General features: G+C 38.9%; 1 protein-coding gene across 2 annotated transcripts in view; it reads left to right on the top strand.

Moving 5' to 3' along the window:
* The window catches only part of Cers3 (ceramide synthase 3), a 101,206-nt gene extending 85,156 nt beyond the window's left edge, over positions 1 to 16,050 (top strand). For both annotated transcript variants that reach the window (XM_047540128.1, XM_047540129.1), the window contains one exon: positions 13,432 to 16,050. In XM_047540128.1, coding sequence (XP_047396084.1) covers positions 13,432 to 13,605 — 174 coding nt within the window. In that variant the 3' untranslated portion in view covers positions 13,606 to 16,050. The remainder of the gene's footprint in view (positions 1 to 13,431) is intronic.
* Positions 16,051 to 20,937: the final 4,887 nt, after the last annotated feature.

Genomic DNA, 20,937 nt, shown 5'->3' with positions numbered 1-20,937 from the left:
GAGGCTGGTTGATTCCAAGAATGGGACCCATGCTGGTCGTGTAAGAAAAGTCTTGGCACTCAATCAAAGCAGACAGGTAGAGTTCCAGAAAACACTGTGGCTTGATGTTTAGCAATTATGTGCATTTCTGGTTTTCCCCTAGAGCACATTCGATTTGTTTTTGCTTTCTATTAAGTCTTTTAATTGCTGGAAAAGATTTATAAATTGGTTTGTTTCTTTTTTGCAGAATATGCAAATATTTTTATAGAACATGTGGTCTCCATCTTTTATTAAGTTTTTCTGATTTCAGCTGATTAGAAAAAACTTATACCTTAGCTAGTGTTTTTCAAATGGTGGGTTGCGAATCATTAATAGGTTGCCAAGTCCACTGCCTAGAATCTTGACCATCAATTTTAAATGAACTAAAATAGAACATGTCAGTGTTTGTCTCACCTAGTAAAAATCATTAGTTAGGGATGATTTTCATTATTTCAGACCAGTCCTGATGGCATTAAGGGCAAGGTCAGAATGGGGGAGAGAAGAAATGGTGAGCCAGATGGTGCCCAGCTCAGGAGGAGAGGAGAGGGCAATTTCTTATATAGAGAACTGACCTCAGTCAGAACTGGGGTGTGTGCCTCCTTGGAGCCCCTGCCTTTCCAAGTATTGGCACAGCCTTCTTCAATAGGGGTCTGCAAAGGACTGTTTTTACCCTGTATGCCTTGTGAAAGTTATTGAACCTCTTCTAGCTCAACTTTTCTCTTTTAAAATAGAGAATGCTTCCTATATCCTATGGTTGTGATGAGAGAATATTATTGCTTATAGTAACTGCTTAGTTCAGCGACTGGTCCAGGGTAAGACTTTTAAGTGTCTTTGCTGTTACTTTTATATTAAAAATGATATATTTAAGATAAAATTGAATGTAAAATAAGATTTGATTTATACTTGGATCACACACACTGTCCAATCTTTGCTATTCAACCTTGCATAACATGAAGCCACCTACATGTCCATCCAACAAACTCTTACTGCCAAGAAATCCACAGGCTCCTTTCTGAGCTTGATTCATCATCGAAGGCAGTGGCTTCCAGTCCTGCCACACCCACAACCCTTCAAAAGTCTGATATTAAATTACTAGGTAATATAAGTTACCTAGAAATGTAATTGCAAAAAATAACATAATGCCCCAACTGTCATTAAAAAAAGAGATAAGGTTAAAGGGTTTTCTGGTAAAATACACATTTCATGAGTAAAATGTATGCATGATTATAGTAGAGAGCATAACAAAACTGACAGATGATTGTATTTTTATATTTGTAGAATTATACAAATGGGCAAACTATAAGTACGGGTTGATGCAGGTGATTCAAATGTCATTGGTAGTGTTTCCATCAGTGACATGATTTTCTGGAATTGTGGAGTTTAGAACAAAACAAATTATATTATTTCTTTGATTTATATACATAGTTGCATGCATGGAAAATTCAGAACAGATTTGTTTCCCCACATCCATAGGAGATTGGTTCTCAGACAACCCGCCTGCACCAGGATACCAAAATCTGCAAATGCTCAAATCTGTTATACAAAATGATGTGGTATTTGCATAGAACCTACAAATATCCTCCTATATACTTTAAATCATCTCTAAATGACTTAAAACACCTAGTACAATGTAAGTACTATGTAAACAGTTGCTATAATGTATTATTTAGGGAATAATAACAATAAAAATGTTTATACATGTTCAGTACAGATGCAATTTCTTTCCTTGATTTTTGGTCCTTGATGGGTTGAATCTGCAGATGTGGAACCCAGGAAAGACAATATATTAAAGCCATGCAACAATTACTGTAGTTGGACGTAAAATGGTGTTTGATTCTAGTCATGAGCAGGGTTTTCACCTGCTCATGTGTCTGGTGGGACACATGAATGTGAGGTACACTGAAGGATGTTGGCATCTCTAGCTTCTGCTCACTGAAAGTCGGTAGTGCTCCCAACCTTGGTGATCATGGAGATGCCATTAAGTCCCAAAAGGTGCCATATGGTCCAGGGCCTCTTCTTAGAGATGAGGGTATAGAGGATGTGACTGGGGGGAGATAGGGTGGCACCTAAGGACTGATTTCTTTCTCAGCTAATGCAACTCTCCAAGTCTTAAAGAAATAAGTGGGTAGATGCCAGTTTGTCTTTCTGGAAAGAAATTGGGTTCTTTGTTCTTTTTCAAGTTTCCCCCTGTTCCCTAAAAAAATCTTTTGATAAAGGAATAGGAAGCCTGAGGGGCATTGACATTCCCGGAGCATGGCCCTGTCCTGGCAGACTCTATCTGGATAAGGATCCAAGATCCCAGCTCCCAGTATTCCAGAGAAAGTTTACCTTTTACTGCTGTATCGTCAGATACCCAGTTTATTCCTCAACGTTTGCAATGAAATTTGTTTATTTTGAGATGCTTTCTTTGTTGTGGAAAAGCACACAACCTACAGAGAAAAGTCCCATGAAGTTTAAATTTCTTTGACTAAGTCAGCAGAATATATGCACATTGGTTTCTTTCAAAAGCCATGTTTTCATGCAGATTGCACCCAGAGGAGTATTTGGTTACATCTACCCTGAGACTCTTGGGAGGTGGTCAGTTTTAATCCTCAGGTCACAAGAGGAAAAATACATTGTATGGTTATGGAATGTCATCTTAAAAAATGATGTGAGAGGAAACAGCCTTCACCTTCCTCCCCCAACCTCCATTCTAAACTGGGTTTAATAGAGATGCTTGTGAACTGGCTTAGTGGGTAACCCTGGGGTCATGTCTATGACTAGACTTGTAGAATTCTCTTACTTGTTTTAATAATTCATACCATCTTTTATTTTTCACAAAGAGGGTCAATTTATACTAATCCTATGCCCCCTTTCTTAGGGTAATGGTTTTCTTCTACGAGATTTCCTAGCAAAATTACTTTGAGAAGCAATGAAAGAAGATGAAGAAACATAAAATTCTTAATTAAAAACTGTCTTTAATGAGCCTCTGCAAAAGAAAACAGAAAACATTCTAATTACCATCAATAATAATATCCCAACAACAAAAATGCCTATCTGGAGTAATGCCTTACTTAGCAAGTGGTTTTGGGGTTAGCCAATTATGTTAGTTTTTTAAAAAGAAATCTTTTTTAGGTGTTATTTTTGAAAGTATCAGCAGTAAAATGTACTTTATTCTGTGAATTTTAACATGTGTATATATTTGTGTAGCCTTTGCCATAATCAGGATATTAAACAATTCCATCACTCAAAATAACTCTTTTCTGTAACCTAATTCCTCACTGCTGCTTACCTATTCTCCATCCCTATAGTTTTATCTTTTCAAGAATGTCATGTAAATGACGTTAGTATGTCATATAGTAGGTGACCTTTGGAGACTAATTTTTGTTTTAGCATTATATCTTTGAGATTAATTCAACATTTTACGTGTCAGTAGTTTGTTCCTCTTTATGGTTAATTACTGTTTCATTATGTGGATATATCACAGTTCGTCCATTTACCAATTAAAGGATATTTGGGTTGCTTTCATTTTTGGCAATTATAAATAGAATTATTATAAATGTTGGTTCTGTGTGAATATTTGTTTCTCCAAGGTAGCTACTCAAGTGTAGGTCTGCTGAAACCTACACCTGAGTATGTGTAACTACAGTAAATATGTACTGCCCTTTATAAGTCACTGCCAAACTGTTCTCCAGGGAATGTGAACCATTTTTAATTTCTGCCAACAAGACATGAGAGTTCTAGTTGTTCTGCATCCTTGACAGCTCTTGGTATTGTCAGTATTTTTAATTTTAGCAATTCTAATGGACTTGTATCTCATCATGGTTTTAATTTGCACTGTCTTTTTTTTTTTTTTTTTGGCGGGGGTGTGCTGGGGATTGAACCTAGGGCCTTGTGCATTGAAGGCAAGCACTCTACCAACTGAGCTATATCCCTAACTCCTGCACTGTCTTAATAGCTAATTATGTTGAACATATTTTCATATCTTACTTGTCATCCTGCATTCTCTTTTGTGGTGCCTATTCTTATACATTTTGCCCATTTAAAAAAATATGTTGTTTTCTTACTGTTGAGCTTCGAGAGTTCTTTATTGTGAACGCAAGTTGGACATGTGATTCACAAATATTTCCCCCCCACAATTTGTAACTTATCTTTTCCTTCTCTGGTTAGAGCAAAAGTTTTCAATTTTAATGAAGCTCAGTTTGTCAGTTTTTTATTTTATGGGTTATACTTTTGTGCCATGTCTAAGAACTCATTGTTCAACTCAAGGTCATGGGTGTTCTTCTAAAAGTTTGATAGTTTTACTTTCTATATTTAGATCTATGGTCTATTTTGAGTTTATTTCTCTATGAGGTATGCCATTCAAATCAAAGTTTACTTTTTTGCCTGTTATTGTCCAATTGTTCCAACACCATTTGTTGTAAAGACTATTCTTTAAACCTTTGTCAAGTCTGTCGTATTCATGTGAATCTATTTCTAGAGTCTCTATCCAGTTCATTCCACTGATCTATGTGTTTATACCTTTGCTAATACCATCCTGTCTTGATTACTGTTAATTTTATAGTATGTCTTAAAATTGAATAGTATACTCCTCCCATTTTGTTCACCATTTTCAGAATTGCTTTAGTTTTTCAAGTTTTTTTTAATCTCTTCATATTAATTATAGAATTAGCTAGTTTGTGTCTACAAGAAATCCTGCTGGGATTTTTATTGATAATTTGTGCAATCCATAGATCAATTTGAGAATAATCAGTAATTTTGCTGTTATGTCTTCCAATATATGAACATAATGTGTTTATACAATCATTTAGGTCTTTGATTTCTTTCATCAGAGTTTTGTAGATGTTATGTTCAGATCCTATACCTGCTCTGGTGGATGTCTATTTCATTTTTGAAACTATTGTAAATGTTATGAATTTTTAAATGTCAGTTTTTAATTGGATATGCTGATTGAATTAGTTTTTATGGCCACCATGACAAATCACTACAGACCTGGTACTTACAACAGCAGGAATGTGTCCTCTCACGGTTCTGGGGTCGGACATCCATAATCAGTCTTGCACTGGAACCAAGGTGTTATCAGGGCTGGGCTCCCTTCAGTCTAGTACTGAATCTATTCTTTGCCTCATGTAGCTTCTGGGGCCTTCTGACTTCCTTGGTTTATAACGACATTATTCCAGTCTTTTCCTCCGTCTTCACATTGCCTCTCTTCTATGTATGGAATTCCCTCTGTCTATATTTTATAAGGACACTTGTGATGGCATTTAGGGCTCACCTGGATAGTCCAGGATAATCTTCTTGTCTCAAAATCCTTGACTTAGTTAAATCTCCAGAAACTTTGCCAATATTCACAGGTTCTAGGGGTTAGGACCTAATGTCGTTGAGGACATTTAGTGATAAAGATTGTGTGTGGGTGTGTGTGGGGTGTGTATGTGTGATTTAGTGTGTTGATCTTTTATTCTAATTATTTGCTAACCACAATAATTTTAGGAATTTTTTGGTAAATTCCATGGGATTTTGCAGATATGACTATATCTGCAAATAGACACACTTCTTTCTTTCTTTCCAAACTGTATGGATTTTCTTATCTTGACTAAAACTCCAACACACTGTTGAATAGGAATGGTAAAAATGGACATTCTTGCCTTGTTACTAATCTTAGGGGGATAGCATTCACTAATTTGGAAGCATGATGTTGGCTCTAAGTTTTTGAAGCTATCCTTGAATAAAATTGAGGAAGTTCTTTTCTATTTTTTCTTTGCCAAGAGGTTATTTTTTAAAATCATGAATGTATGTGGAATTTGGTCACATCATTTTTATGCATCAATTAATGTAACCATACCTTCTTTAGATTATTAATATGATAGATTATGCTGACTAATGATTTCAATGTTTTGAGCCAGTCTTGCATTACAGGGACAAATCCCACTTCATCATGAAGTATTATGTATGCATTTCCTATTTTGGTTTGAAGTATTCTGTTAATGATTTTTTGCTATGTGAATTGATATTGGTCTGTAGTTGTCTTATACTGTCATTATCTGGTTTTGGTATCAGGGTAATTCTGGCTTTATAAGATCATATGAGACACACTTCCTCCTCTTCTATTATCTAGAAGAGTCTATAAAAATTATAGCTATTTCTTCTTTATATATTTCATAGAATTTACCAATGAAACCATTTAGCTTAATGCTGTTCTTTTCCAGAAAGTTTTGACTCCAAATTCAATTTCTATTATAGTTATATGAATATTCAGGTTATCTGTTTCATCTTGAGTAAGTCTTATTCCTTTCTAGTTTTTGAGAAATTGATCCACTTCCTCTAAGCTGTTGAATGAATATGCATAGAGATATTGATAGCTTTCTGTTATAATTATAGTCTGCAGTACCCATAGTCATACCCCCATTTTCTCTGGAATTTTTACTCTGCCTCTTTCTTTATTTTATTTATTTTTTTAAATAATCATAAAAATATTTTATTTTATTTTATTTTATTTTATTTATTTATTTATTTTTTTGTTTACCACAGTGGAGTTCGAATTTTTTTTTAATTTATTTTTTTACATTTACATAGGGTAATGATGTTTCTTTTTTTTCCCTTCCCCCCCACCCCTCCCACCCTTTTCCCTTTATACAGTCCTTCTTTCCTTCATTCTTACTGCTCTCCTTAGCCTAACTCTAAACCTAACCCTAAACCTAATGCTAACCCCTCCCACCCCCATTATATGTCCTCATCCGCTTATCAGCGAGATCATTCGTCCTTTAGTTTTTTGAGATTGGCTTATCTCACTTAGCATGATATTCTCCAATTTCGACCATTTGCCTACAAATGCCATAATTTTATCATTCTTCATTGCGGAGTAATATTCCATTGTATAAACATGCCACAGTTTCTTTATCCATTCATCAACTGAAGGGCATCTAGGTTGGTTCCACAATCTGGCTATGGTGAATTGAGCAGCAATGAACATTGATGTGGCTGTATCTCTGTAGTATGCTGATTTTAAGTCCTTTGGGTATAGACCAAGGAGTGGGATAGCTGGGTCAAATGGTGTTTCCATTCCAAGCTTTCTGAGGAATCTCCACACTGCTTTCCAGAGTGGCTGCACTAATTTGCAACCCCACCAGCAATGTATGAGTGTTCCTTTTTCACCACATCCTCGCCAACACCTATTGTTGCTTGTGTTCTTGATAATCGCCATTCTAATTGGGGTGAGATGAAATCTTAGGGTAGTTTTGATTTGCATTTCCCTTATTACTAGGGATGTTGAACATTTTTTCATATATCTGTTGATTACTTGTACATCTTCTTCTGTGAAGTGTCTGTTCATTTCCTTAGCCCATTTGTTGATTGGATTATTTGTATTCTTCGTGTAGAGTTTTTTGAGTTCTTTATAGATTCTGGAAATTAGCGCTCTATCTGAGGTATGGTTGGCAAAAATATTCTCCCACTCTGTAGGCTCTCTCTTCACATTTCTGATAGTTTCCTTTGCTGAGAGAAAGCTTTTTAGTTTGAATCTATCCCAGTTGTTGATTCTTGCTTTTATTTCTTGTGCTATGGGAGTCCTGTTAAGGAAGTCTGATCCTAAGCCAACAAGTTGAAGATTTGGACCTACTTTTTCTTCTATAAGATGCAGGGTCTCTGGTCTGATTCCAAGGTCCTTGATCCATTTTGAGTTGAGTTTTGTGTAGGGTGAGAGATAGGGGTTTAATTTCATTCTATTGCATATGGTTTTCCAGTTTTCCCAGCACCATTTGTTGAAGAGGCTATCTTTTCTCCATTGCATATTTTTGGAACCTTTGTCTAGTATGAGAAAATTGTATTTATTTGGGTTTGTGTCCATGTCCTCTATTCTGTACCATTGATCTACCTGTCTATTTTGGTACCAATACCATGCCGTTTTTGTTACTATTGCTTTGTAGTAGAGTTGAAGATCTGGTATTGCAATACTCCCTGCTTCACTCTTGCTACTGAGGATTGCTTTAGCTATTCTAGGTTTTTTATTCTTCCAGATGAATTTCATAATTGCTTGCTCTATTTCTGCAAAGTACATCATTGGGATTTTAATTGGAATTGCATTGAATCTGTATAGCACTTTAGGTAGTATAGCCATTTTGACGATATTAATTCTGCCTATCCAGGAACATGGGAGATCTTTCCATCTTCTAAGGTTTTCTTGAATTTCTTTCTTTAGTGTTCTGTAGTTCTCATTGTAGAGGTCTTTCACCTCTTTTGTGAGATTGATTCCCAAGTATTTTATTTTTTTCGATGCTATTGTGAATGGGGTAGTTTTCCTAATTTCTCTTTCTGAAGATTCATCACTTATGTATAAAAATGCATTGGATTTATGAGCATTGATCTTGTAACCTGCTACTTTACTGAATTCACTTATGAGTTCTAAAAGTTTTCTGGGGGAATTTCCAGGTTCCTCTAAATATATAATCATGTCATCAGCAAACAGGGATAGTTTGAGTTCTTCTTTTCCAATTCGTATCCCTTTAATTTCTTTGGTTTGTCTGATTGCTCTGGCTAGAGTCTCAAGGACGATGTTGAATAGAAGTGGTGAAAGAGGGCATCCCTGCCTTGTTCCAGTTTTTAGGGGGAACGCTTTCAGTTTTTCACCATTTAGAATGATATTAGCCATGGGCTTAGCGTAGATTGCCTTTATAATGTTTAGGAATGTTCCCACTACCCCAATTTTTTCTAGTGTTTTGAGCATGAAGGGATGCTGTATTTTATCGAATGCTTTTTCTGCATCTATTGAAATAATCATGTGATTCTTAACTTTAAGTCTGTTGATATGGTGAATGACATTCATTGATTTCCGAATGTTGAACCAACCTTGCATCCCTGGGATAAAACCCACTTGATCGTGGTGCTCTATCTTTTTAATATATATTTGTATGCGATTTGCTAAAATTTTGTTGAGAATTTTTGCATCGATGTTCATTAAGGATATTGGTCTGAAATTTTCCTTCCTCGATGTGTCTCTGTCTGGTTTAGTTATCAGGGTGATATTGGCTTCATAGAACGAGTTTGGGAGGGTTCCCTCCTCTTCTATTTCATGGAATAGTTTGAGGAGTATTGGAATGAGCTCTTCTTTAAAGGTTTTGTAGAACTCGGCTGAGAACCCATCTGGTCCTGGACTTTTCTTTGTTGGTAGGCTTTTGATGACCTCTTCTATTTCATTGCTTGAAATTGGTTTATTTAGGTTGTGTATGTCCTCCTCGTTCAGTTTAGGTAATTCATATGTCTCTAGAAATTTGTTGATGTCTTCGAGGTTTTCTGTTTTGTTGGAGTATAGATTCTCGAAATAGCTTCTAATTATGTTTTGTACTTCACTCGTGTCTGTTGTGATGTTTCCTTGTTCATTCCGAATTTTAGTAATTTGAGTTTTCTCCCTCTTTCTCTTTGTTAGTGTGGCTAAGGGTTTATCAATTTTATTTATTTTTTCAAAGAACCAACTATTTATTTTGTTAATTTTTCCAATTGTTTCTTTTGTTTCGATTTCGTTGATTTCGGCTCTGATTTTAACTATTTCCTGTCTTCTACTACTTTTGGTATTGGTCTGCTCTTCTTTTTCTAGCGCTTTGAGCTGTAGTGTTAAGTCGTTTATTTGTTGATTTCTACTTCTTTTTTTGAATGCACCCCATGAAATAAATCTTCCTCTAAGTACTGCTTTCATAGTGTCCCAGAGATTTTGATATGATGTGTCTTTGTTCTCGTTTACTTCTAAGAATTTTTTTATTTCCCTCCTGATGTCTTCTGTTATCCATTCATCGTATAATAGTGTATTATTTAGTCTCCAAGTATTGGAGAAGTTTCTGTTTTTTATTCTGTCATTTATTTCTAATTTCAATCCATTATGATCTGATAGAGTACAGGGTAGTATCTCTATGTTCTTATATTTGCTAACAGTAGCTTTGTGGCATAAAATATGGTCTATTTTAGAGAAGGATCCATGTGCTGTTGAGAAGAAAGTGTATTCGTTCTTTGTTGGATGGTATATTCTATATATGTCTGTTAGGTCTAAATTGCTGATTGTGTTGTTGAGATCTATAGTTTCTTTATTCAATTTTTGTTTGGACGATCTATCCAGTGGTGAGAGAGGTGTGTTAAAATCGCCTAGTATGATTGTGTTGTGGTCTATTTGAATTCTATAATTGAGAAGGATTTGTTTGACGTACGTGGATGAGCCAATGTTCGGGGCATAGATATTTATGATTGTTATGTCTTGCTGATTTATGCTTCCCTTAAGCAGCATGTAATGTCCTTCTTTATCCCTTCTGACTAGTTTTGGTTTGAAGTCCACATTATCTGAGATGAGGATGGATACTCCAGCTTTTTTGCTGTGTCCGTGTGCATGGTATGTCTTTCCCCATCCTTTCACCTTTAGTCTATGGGTGTCTCTTTCTATGAGGTGAGTCTCTTGCAGGCAGCATATTGTTGGATTTTTCTTTCTAATCCAATCTGCCAGTCTGTGTCTTTTGATTGATGAATTCAGGCCATTAACATTCAGGGTTATTATTGTGATATGATTTGTATTCCCAGTCAATTGACTCATATTTGTTTTTGACATGATTTGGTTTCTCCTTTATTTGGCTATTCCTTTAGGCTAGCGCCTCCTGTTGCTGATTTGCATCGTTGTTTTTCATCTCTTCCTCATGGAACATTTTGCTGAGAATGTTCTGTAATGCTGGCTTTCTTTTTGTAAATTCCTTTAGCTTTTGTTTATCATGGAAGGATCTTATTTCATCGTCAAATGTGAAGGTAAGTTTTGCTGGGTATAAGATTCTTGGTTGACATCCGTTTTCTTTCAGGGCTTGGTAAATGTTGTTCCAGGCCCTTCTGGCTTTTAGTGTCTGGATTGAAAAATCTGCTGATATTCTTATTGGTTTCCCTCTGAATGTAATTTGATTCTTTTCTCTCGCGGCCTTTAAAATTCTGTCTTTATTTTGTATGTTAGGTATTTTCATAATAATGTGCCTTGGTGTGGGTCTGTTGTAATTTTGTATGTTTGGAGTTCTATAAGCCTCTTGTATTTGGTTTTCCATTTCATTCTTCAGATTTGGGAAATTTTCAGATATTATTTCATTGAATAGATTGTTCATTCCTTTGGTTTGTTTCTCTAAGCCTTCCTCAATCCCAATAATTCTTAAATTTGGCCTTTTCATGATATCCCATAATTCTTGTAGATTCTGTTCATGATTTCTTACCATCTTTTCTGTTTGGCCAACTTTGCTTTCAAGATTAAATAATTTGTCTTCAATGTCTGAGGTTCTGTCTTCCAGGTGCTCCATTCTATTTGTTATGCTTTCTATGGAGTTTTTAACTTGGTTTATTGTTTCCTTCATTTCAAGTATTTCAGTTTGGTTTTTTTTCAGTATCTCTAACTCTTTGTTGAAATGATCTCTTGCTTCCCATATTTGGTCTTTTAACTGTTGATTGGTGTGATCATTTAATGCCTGCATTTGCTCTTTCATCTCCACCTTCAATGCCTGCATTTGCTCTTTCATCTCCTCATTTGCTTCCCTGATCGTTTTAATTACGTACATTCTGAACTCCCTTTCTGACATTTCTTCTGCTGTGCTGTCATTGGGTTTTATTGATGTAGTATCTAGGTTTGTTTGGGACATTTTCTTCCCTTGTTTTCTCATATTGGTCAGTTGTCAATGGGACCCTGAGATATTGCAGTTTTCCGCTATTGGCTTATAGTGTCCCGGTAGATTTCCAGTGTATCACCTCCCAGCCTTCAGTAGCCTGATGTCTTGGAGGAATCTGATAAAGCGGCGTATCCGAAGAAAACTGCCCCTAGCCCCCTACTGGTTCCACGATTTGGAACTGGCTCTGTGCTGAAATGCTCTCACTGTGGGCCTGCACCGTGCAGCTGGCCGTGTGGAAGGAGCTCACTGCCGGAGTGTGGAAGGCTACCTTGGGAAGACTCTAGCTGCCCTGCCCGGCTCCAATAAGCCACCTCTATCTGGGCCTGCCCCCCGGGCCGAGCTTTACCCAGTGGGCAGACTCACCCGTGGCTCTATTTCAGTCCGAGTCTCTCAATGCCTCCCCTTCTTAACTCCTGGGTTCTGGAGCGACAGGGGGTGCAGTCTCCCTCTAGGCCGCCATCTTGGAACGCCCCGAGAAGAGAGCCTGCAGCCAGAGTGGGCAGAGCCGCCTGAAGAGGTGTCTGGCTGCCCTGCCCTGATCCCAGAGGCTGTTTGCGGATCGCGGCTCTCCGTTGGTTCGGGGGCTTGTGGCTGGTTCTATGTAGAAAGTCTCTCACTGGGCGGTCAGCTCCGAGAGGCTAGCCTTGAACGGCACCTCCCACCGCAGGGGTCCAGACTACTTGGGGAAGTCTCTGGCTGCCCTGTCTGGACCCTGAATCTGCTTGTGTGCCAGAGTACGCTGAGCTGCACTGGCTCCGGGACTCGGAGCTTGTTCTGGTCGGAAAGGCTCTCACCAGCGGGCCAGTTCCGTTCCGAGAACCTGGAGAAGCTGGCTGTGTGGGCGGGGCCCACCGCCGGAGTGCATAGGGCTGCCTGTGGATGACTCTAGCTGCCCTGCCTGGCTCCGATAAGCCACCTCTATCTGGGCCTGCCCCCCGGGCCAAGCTTTACCCAGTGGGCAGACTCACCTGTGGCTCTATTTCAGTCCGAGTCTCTCAATGCCTCCCCTTCTTAACTCCTGGGTTCTGGAGCGACAGTGGGTGCAGTCTCCCTCTAGGCCGCCATCTTGGAACGCCCTCTTTCTTTATTTTTAAGACTTACTAATTAGTTATCAAGGCTCTGGTCTTTTCAAAGAACCAGCTTTTGGTTTTATTATTTTTCCTCATTTTGTTTATCTTCAATTTAATTGATTTCTTTTGTCTTTATCATTTCTTTCCTTTTGAATGCTTTGAGTTTATTTTGCTCTCCTTTTTTTCTAGTTTTCTTAAAGTTAAAGTTCAAATAGTTTGAGACATTTCTTCTTTCCCAATATAAACAAACTACAAAGTTGCTTTCAAGCACTATTTTAGCCACACTAGACAAGTTGTGTTGTATTTTAATTTTCATTTAGTTCAAAATGTTTTCTGATATTATTTGAGGCTTACTCTTTGGCCCATTTATTGTTTATTATTATTTTTTTCATTTTCAAATATATGAGATTTTCTTTTTCTTTTTCTTTTTCTTTTTTTTTTGTTTTTGTAAATAGTATTGACATCTAGCTTTAATTCCATTATGGCTGCAAATATGCTTCACATAATATCAATTCTGTAAGTCTGTTAAGGTTTGTTTTATGACACATGATTTGGTCTTTCCTGGTGATCATTGGTTGCATGGATATTGGGTTTTCCTCAAGGGAATCAGACCTTTAAACTGGGCCTCTGTTCATTTGCATATTTAGTCAAGACTCTTCCTGAAAGGCTATCATTGACAGCCAATTCTTTCCTTTGTCTAGAACATTCAGGATGTGAGGAGTGATGATGAAGATGAATATGAAGAAGAAGAGGAAGAGGAGGAGGAGAAGGAGAAGAAAGAGAAAGAAGCTACCAAAGGCAAAGACAGAGACAGTTTGAAGAATGGCCTTGGGGCCGACAGGCACCTCATTCCCAATGGTCAGCATGGCCGTTAGCTTGAAACCCATGTCATTCCCACAGCACAGCATGCTGCAAGGACTCCTGGGAGCTGGAAACGCTCCCCTCTCCATGCCTGTGGCCAAGAAGACCCACAGAGATCCCAGATACTGCCCTTCATTCTTTCTCGCCTTCCCTCCATCCTAAGATGTGTTTAACAAAATGTTGTTAACTTGAGTTAAAATGTTAAATATTCAAATGCCCGTGGATTTTATTGCAGTTAGGACTCACACTGGTCAAAGATTTCAAAGATTCCTCCAAAGCACTGTTTCAGTTCTAATTGCATTCATTCATACACTTGAGACTTTTGACTTTTTCAAGAGTTCACTTTGTTTTGGTCCTTTCACCTTCCCAACTTGCCCATCCTCATGATGGTTTCACAAGTGCTAAGGAAACTCATTTTTCCCAGGTGTGTTTGGCCACAGAGAGCAACTTAATTCCCAAAGATGTGTTTGAAGTGGCAATGGGACAGTTGCAGAAGGATCGAATGAGGAGACAGGCTTCCGGGGCTCTTGGCCCCTTCCCTTGAGCTAGAAATGGTAATGGGACAGTGATAAAAGGATCAAACCAGGAGGCAGGAGTCCAGGGCTCATGGGTCCTTCCTGTGACCAGCAAGCTCAGGTGCTTCATCTCTACAATGTGACCTCACAGGGTGGAGTAAAGATCAAATGAGATAATAGAGGTGGAAGTGTTTATTGTCACCTATGGTGTTGCTGCTAATTGACCCTCTTTGAGCTATGATTCCAGCTTTGTTTGGGAGAGAGAAACCTGACTAAACGTGGTATGGGTGGGCCTGAAGAAAAAGCACAATCTTAAACAATTTCCTCTTAAGTGCATCTGAGATACCTGGAAATGTAAAGCCCCAGAGGGCTGCTTTCACTTGATTTGGTAACTGTTTATTTGTTAGCTCCCTAAGGATAATTCTCAGATTGCCCTTGAATTCACCTCTCTCAGGTCCTCTGAGAGGACCAAGGAAGTGAGTTTTAGCACGTTTCCTTCTTATCTTTTGCTGGTTTCTCATGGTTTTTTTTGTCTAAGAGAGAAACTTAACCTGTGTTGCCCTGATCCCCTTCTTTTGGCCAGCAGAGCTGCCCTGTGAGCTGTGAGGGTCCATCTGGGGCCTCACAGGGAGTGGGGCCCAGGTCAGGTTGCTCACTGAGCCATACCACCCAGGAAGTTTGAACCTCTGAAGTGGAATGTGTGGGAGCTGCCAGGCCCAAAGGAACTCTTGGAAACAGAAAGAGGAAGCCACACATTACTTCTCTGCTTTCTGACCCACTCAGACCACATTAAAGTAAAACTACACAACACAGAAGGTCAGAAAATTACACTGAGAAATGTCCAAGGACAGGCTCTGGAGTCAGTGTCAGCTTTCTGGGAGAATGGATAAGGGCAGGTAGGTCAGTGACTGGTTCTCCTGTCACCCTCCAGGAGGGAATAGTGGGGACCACTTGAGTAGTTCCAGTCTGCAGCCTTGTTTCCACAGGGGACAAGTCCTGAGCACAGCGTCAGGGCTGACCACAGAGGCTCCTCAGGGTCCTGCTGACAGGAGAAACTGAGCCTTCCAAAGAAGAATTTGAGCACAGTATGCCTCCTCTCTTTACACACACACCCCAGCCTCTTGTGTTGGGTCAGATTTTATATCTTCATCCTATATTGTGCAGGGACTCAAACTATAGAGCCACATGAAAGTCAGCTCCAACCAATGCAGGCCACAAGGCCCTTTGAGGAGAAAGGGTACTGTGCTCACTGAAAAGGTCTGAGACTTTTGGTTCTTAATAAAAATGTGTTTTTAAAACCTTCAGGCCAAATAAAAACAGGCAAACAGACACAAAAACCTTTCAGAATTCTTTCCCCAACAAAATCTTTGGTTGAGGAATTGTAGAAAGAACAGAAAAACTAGCCTCAGTTTTTCTCTGCATAATATTTGCTTTTATGAGTTCAGTGACATGTGCCTTATATATATAATGTGATATTTTATATCTGCGATGCCTCTATTTGCTTTATGGCATAGATATTGGTTTATTATTAATATTATTATTGTTATTTTGGGGGAAGAAGATCACACTAAGATATCACCTTTTATGTCTCCAGTTAACAGAGTATTTTTTCCCCTTGATTTATTCTGATCTTATCTCAACACCAAATCTCTTCTTAAGGTAAAAAATTGTTCACTGCTCTCTGTCCTCCAGTTTTTTTCCCCTCATTTGATTGTCAAAGGTAAAACTGATATACCAATTTCAACTCTCTCTTGATACAGCTGGAAGCACTAAACTACATCACAAGAGGGAGATACACGTTTGTAACATCTAGGGCATTTGTGGTTAATTTAAAAGGTAACCTCTCTTTCCACAGGACACAAGGGCTCAGGACTATGCAAGATGACTTTTAAAAATTGTAATCCACAGTGCCATAAATATTGTAATGATAATGACTTACAATAAAACAGAAACAAAATCCAGTGTGCATGGTGATTGCATGAATTCGGCATTCACATTGCTTGGCCTCTGAGAGAGTGTTACAGATCTCCCTGCATAGTGGGAACAAAGGTTTGCCAGTCCTATAGAAAGGCCTGCTGGACATTGAAGGGAAACTGAGGAGAAGGGAACAGTGGTTGATATTCAGGTTGCTGGTCTTGTGATGCCAGACATCAGACCAGAGGAGGCAGGTGGGGCCCAGCTGATAATCCCAAGCCTGTCATGGTGGTCAACCTCAGAGATTCAGGCTTCCTGGAGTATTTGCATTTCCAGACACTTCAGATATATTTGAGAAGAATCTTCTAAGACTGTGCCTCTTGGCTGTGCATGGTGGAGACAGTTGGAATCTAACCAGGGTGGCTTTGGGCCCTGTGTAGGGACTGTTGAAGTGCTAAGAAAGGGTACTGATTCTAAAGGTATTTTCTCAGTCACATTTTGATATACGATCAAGATGGATGGCTCAACTGGCTGTCCATCAGAATTACCTATGGAGCTTAAAATAGACACCTAGTTACCTGTGGAGCTTAAAATAGACACCTAGTTTATTACCTGCTGCACATTTTGATTCAACACTTCTGGGGTGAAAAAATAAATCTGCATTTTAGCAGAACCTTAGGTAATTCTGAAGAGCAGTCAAGAGTCTGTGTGAGCCCATTTGATTTTATTCCTCTTGGCAGTTTCATCCACAAAGAAAGGGAAATGCAGTTGTTCAGAATAAAATAAAATAGGGAAGAAGAAAAGCAAGCAAGGCAAATAGAAAATTCATATTAAGATGGCTGAGTATGGTATATTAGTTAGCTTTTCATTGCTGTGGCAAAAATGTCCAACAAGAACAATTTAAAAGAGAAAATGTTTATTGTGACTTCCAGTTTCAGAGGTTTAGTCCATAATTGGCTGACTCCATTGCTTTGGGCACAAGGTGAGGCACAACATCATGGTGGAAGAACATGGTGGAGGAAAGCTATTCAGCTTAGCTCATGGTGGACGGGGGGCGCAGAGAGGGAGAAAGAGGAACCAGAGGAACAAGAAGTAATCCCTAAGGGCATGCCCCCAGTGACCAGCCTCCCAGTCACACCCCACACGCCTACATTTATCACCCAGTACAGTGGTTCTTTCAAATTATTAATCCAACAAATGGATTAATCCACTGATTAGGCTACAGCTCTCATACTCTATTCATTTTATTTCTGAACATTCCTGCATTAACACAGAAGCTTTGTGGGATACCTCATATCCAAACCACAACAGTGGGTATGCTGATAGGTTTCAATCTAAATTAATGAGAATACCAAGTGTAAAAGCAAAGTGTTCCAAATTAGATTTTTAAAATATCAATGTTTACTACAGGTACACTACAAAAGTCAGGAAAAAGAAGCGTTGAAATTGAAGGATAGAGGGAGATAGAGATGCACACTCTACCCCATGAAGAGCTGTTGTTGCTACTATCTGAAAAAGACAAGGACAATCAGTGGGCAGTAAGAGAAGCATTTAATAATAATTAAAGAAATCAATCCACCAGGAAAACACAAAACATTTACCTGATAACATAACTTTAAAATATATAAAGAAAAATTTCACCAAGTTAAAAGAATTAACAAATTTATGATCACTTTTGGGTGGTTTTAATATACCTCTCGGTATTTAATAAAACAAGCTAAAAAATCAGTAAGAAAGACTATCTGAAAAATGAAATTAACAACATTGACCTCATTGACACACACAGAGAACATTGTAACCAATAATTGCAAAATACATATTCAGGAGCACATTGAACATTTACCAAAATAGTTATATACTAGACCATTAAGAAAAACCCAAAACATTCCTAAAGTTTAAAATCATGCAGAATATGGTCACTGATTACAGTGAAATTAAATAAGAAATCTGTAACAAAAAGATACATAGAAAAATCACATGTTGAAATTAAGCAATGGATTTCTAAATAACCTACAGAGTAAAAGTGTTTTGGGGGCTGCAGGTATGTATGGCTCAGTGGTAGAGTGGCTTTCCTAGAATGTGCACCACTGGGTTTGATCCCCAGCATAATAAAAATAAGCAAAAGAGATGTTATTACTTGTAGACATCAACAGGTTTGCTTTGCTTTAATATTTATTTGGAGAAGTATAGTACCAGAATAATTAAAACAATCTCAACAAAAAAGTAAAATGGGAGAGAAAAAAATTAAAGTGGGCTGAATATAGAGCTGTAGTAATCCAGAGAGTGTAGTATTGGCAGAGGGAGAGACACATAGGTCAGTGGAGTGGAACTGAGAATCCTCGGCTGGGGGTGTAGCTCAGTGATAGAGCACTTGCCTACCACGTGTGAGGGCTCTAGGTTCCATCTCAGCAAAAATATAAAATAAAAAACAAGAGAACCCAGAAACACCCACACAACCATGACCAACCACGTTTAGACAAAGGTGCAAAACCAATTCAATGGAGAAAGGAGAGCCTTTTCAATGAGTGGTGGTGGAGCAATTGGATATTGATATGAACCTCGACACAAATATCACATCTGTATAAAAATTAATTCAATATGTAACATGAGTTTACATTTAAAATGTAAAACTGTGAACTTTTAGAGAAACAAACCCATAAAATCTTCAGGTTCTTGTTGTAGACAAAAAATTCTTATACCAAAATCAAAAGCACAATCTACAAAAGGGAAAACTGATTAATCAAACATCAGCAAAATTAAAATGTGGCTCTGTGAAGGACCTCCTTAAGAAGATGAAAAGACAAGCTACATTCTAACAAAAGTTATTTGCAAACACATATTTGAGAAAAGACTTGGATGCAGAATAATTAAATAACTTTCAAAATTTCCTCCCCCAACAGGATGATTTTGTTAAGGTTTGTTTTCTGTGACTAGCGTTAGGTAAACAACAGGCCATGACTGAGGGTTACTGGAGGGGGTCAATTTTAAAATAAGAATTCCTAAGTATGATTACACGAATGGTGTTAATCTACATTGTGTACAACCATAGAAATGAAAAGTTGTACTCCATTTGTGTACAATGAATCAAAAATTTAGCAGTCTCTAAAAATAAAAAATAATTAAAAAAAAGAATTCCTAAACCCAGCTAGAAGAAGGGTCTTGCCTGAGGTGACAGAACTTGCTGGCTTTGCTTGGTCCCACAGTCAAGGTCCCTGCACCTTGCAGTTACAACCAGGGCCTGGTCAGAACAAAGGATTGGTAGAGTCTGTGCAGATGGGGCCAGAGTTATACCACCTGAAATTTGAATGGGAGGCCCCGCACCTGACCCCCAAGGCTTGGCAGAATAAGCTGCTTACTTTGGCAGTTTTCTTGGCTCAGTGTCCCCACAGTGACAGACATGTCCCACTGAGGCTTACCCACTGGCCTCCCAAAGGTCCCCAGAACCTGTGAGCAAGGAGATGACCCAGCCTGACTCTCTCGAAGTCAGCGAAGTCTTCTGGTCCAGAAAGAGTTTAGTAGTTGACGTGTAAATCTATCCTGAGTCTCAGTGAAGGAGCAGACTTGGGCTATTTTCCCAGCTGCCTCCCCAAAACTTGTTGCTTTTCATAGACCCTCTACCAAGTTGCCAAATGCCCCCTCATCTTCCTTGCTAATAAAATCTTCCAGCAGGTGGCTCAAAAGATCCTGTCAAGGAGAAGGAGAAGGAGGAGGAGGAGGAGAAGGAGAAGAAGAAGCAGAAACAGAGGAAGGAGGAGGAAAGGGAGGAGGAGGAAAAGGAGGAGGAGGAGGAGGAGGAGGAGGAGGAGGAAAGCAAAGATCCATATATTTTTAAAAGACAGAGTAATGATAGGAGACAGGGAGAGACAACCGAGAGCCTCAACCAGGGCTGTTCTGGAAAGACATTTGTTCTTGGCAGTTACCTTGGGTACCTGGCAATTAGTCTGGAATTTAGGACAAAGGACTCAAGATCCTTGTCCAGAAATGGTGTCAGTCTGGGCATCACCTTGCATATCTTATTCCCACTTAGAGGGATAGAAAGATCCCTTCAAGCTCATTACTAGCGGATTTTTCACATCAATTTGGCATCATTGGTAGGTTCCCAGTTTCTGTGGTAGGTCTTTCATGAAGACCCCTTTTCTTTAAAACAATGATATTAGTAAGGGAAATTCACAACAGGACTGCATCCCTCGGCAACATGTGCACTAACCCAACTGGGTTAGAACAGACATGGAGCCAAGGGACATGGAACCAATGTGCAACAGACAGGGAGCAATGTGGCATTGACCAGGAAGAGACACATCACCACTCCAGCTGCAGGGTTTGTGTTCAAAGTCTCTTTTAGCAGCCCATATTTTTAGTTATTTTCATTCTGAGAAAGAGGCAAAGGAAAGGACTTTGCAGCATTCATAATGGAGTCCTAGAGTATGAACTGGATCTTGAAGGACTGAGCTCAGTGCTCCTCAAACCAGGCTGCCAATACCACATAAGGGGCCAGACACTGTCGGCTTTGTATCCTATGGGTTCATGAGTAAGAGCCCTTAAAAGAACCAAAAGGGTTTACCCAGGTATAATAACTGCAGGAAATAAAAGCAAAGAGTTTTTCAGAACATAGGTGTTTGGGGGAGAAGCCCCATAGAACTTATGCATGGATTGGCTCTGTATAGAGGGTACCCAAACTCTGGGAAGAGGACAGGGTCTGGGAGCTACTGCTTGCATCACTGGGGAGAGGGGAACTCTCTGGCTGCTGTTGGAACTTTGAGAAGTAGATACAGAACAGTTGATGCTAGAACCTCCAAACAGGAAGCCCAAATTGGCATAGGTGAAGGATGTGCCCTTAGAGCGGGATTGGTCCTTTTTAAGAGGCCCCAGAGAGACCTGCCTCTTTTACCATATGAGGACATATGAGCAAGAAAGTGC

Source organism: Sciurus carolinensis, chromosome 2 (assembly GCF_902686445.1).
Source record: "Sciurus carolinensis chromosome 2, mSciCar1.2, whole genome shotgun sequence".
NCBI lineage: Eukaryota > Metazoa > Chordata > Mammalia > Rodentia > Sciuridae > Sciurus > Sciurus carolinensis.
This window is presented reverse-complemented; position numbering and strand designations above follow the sequence as displayed.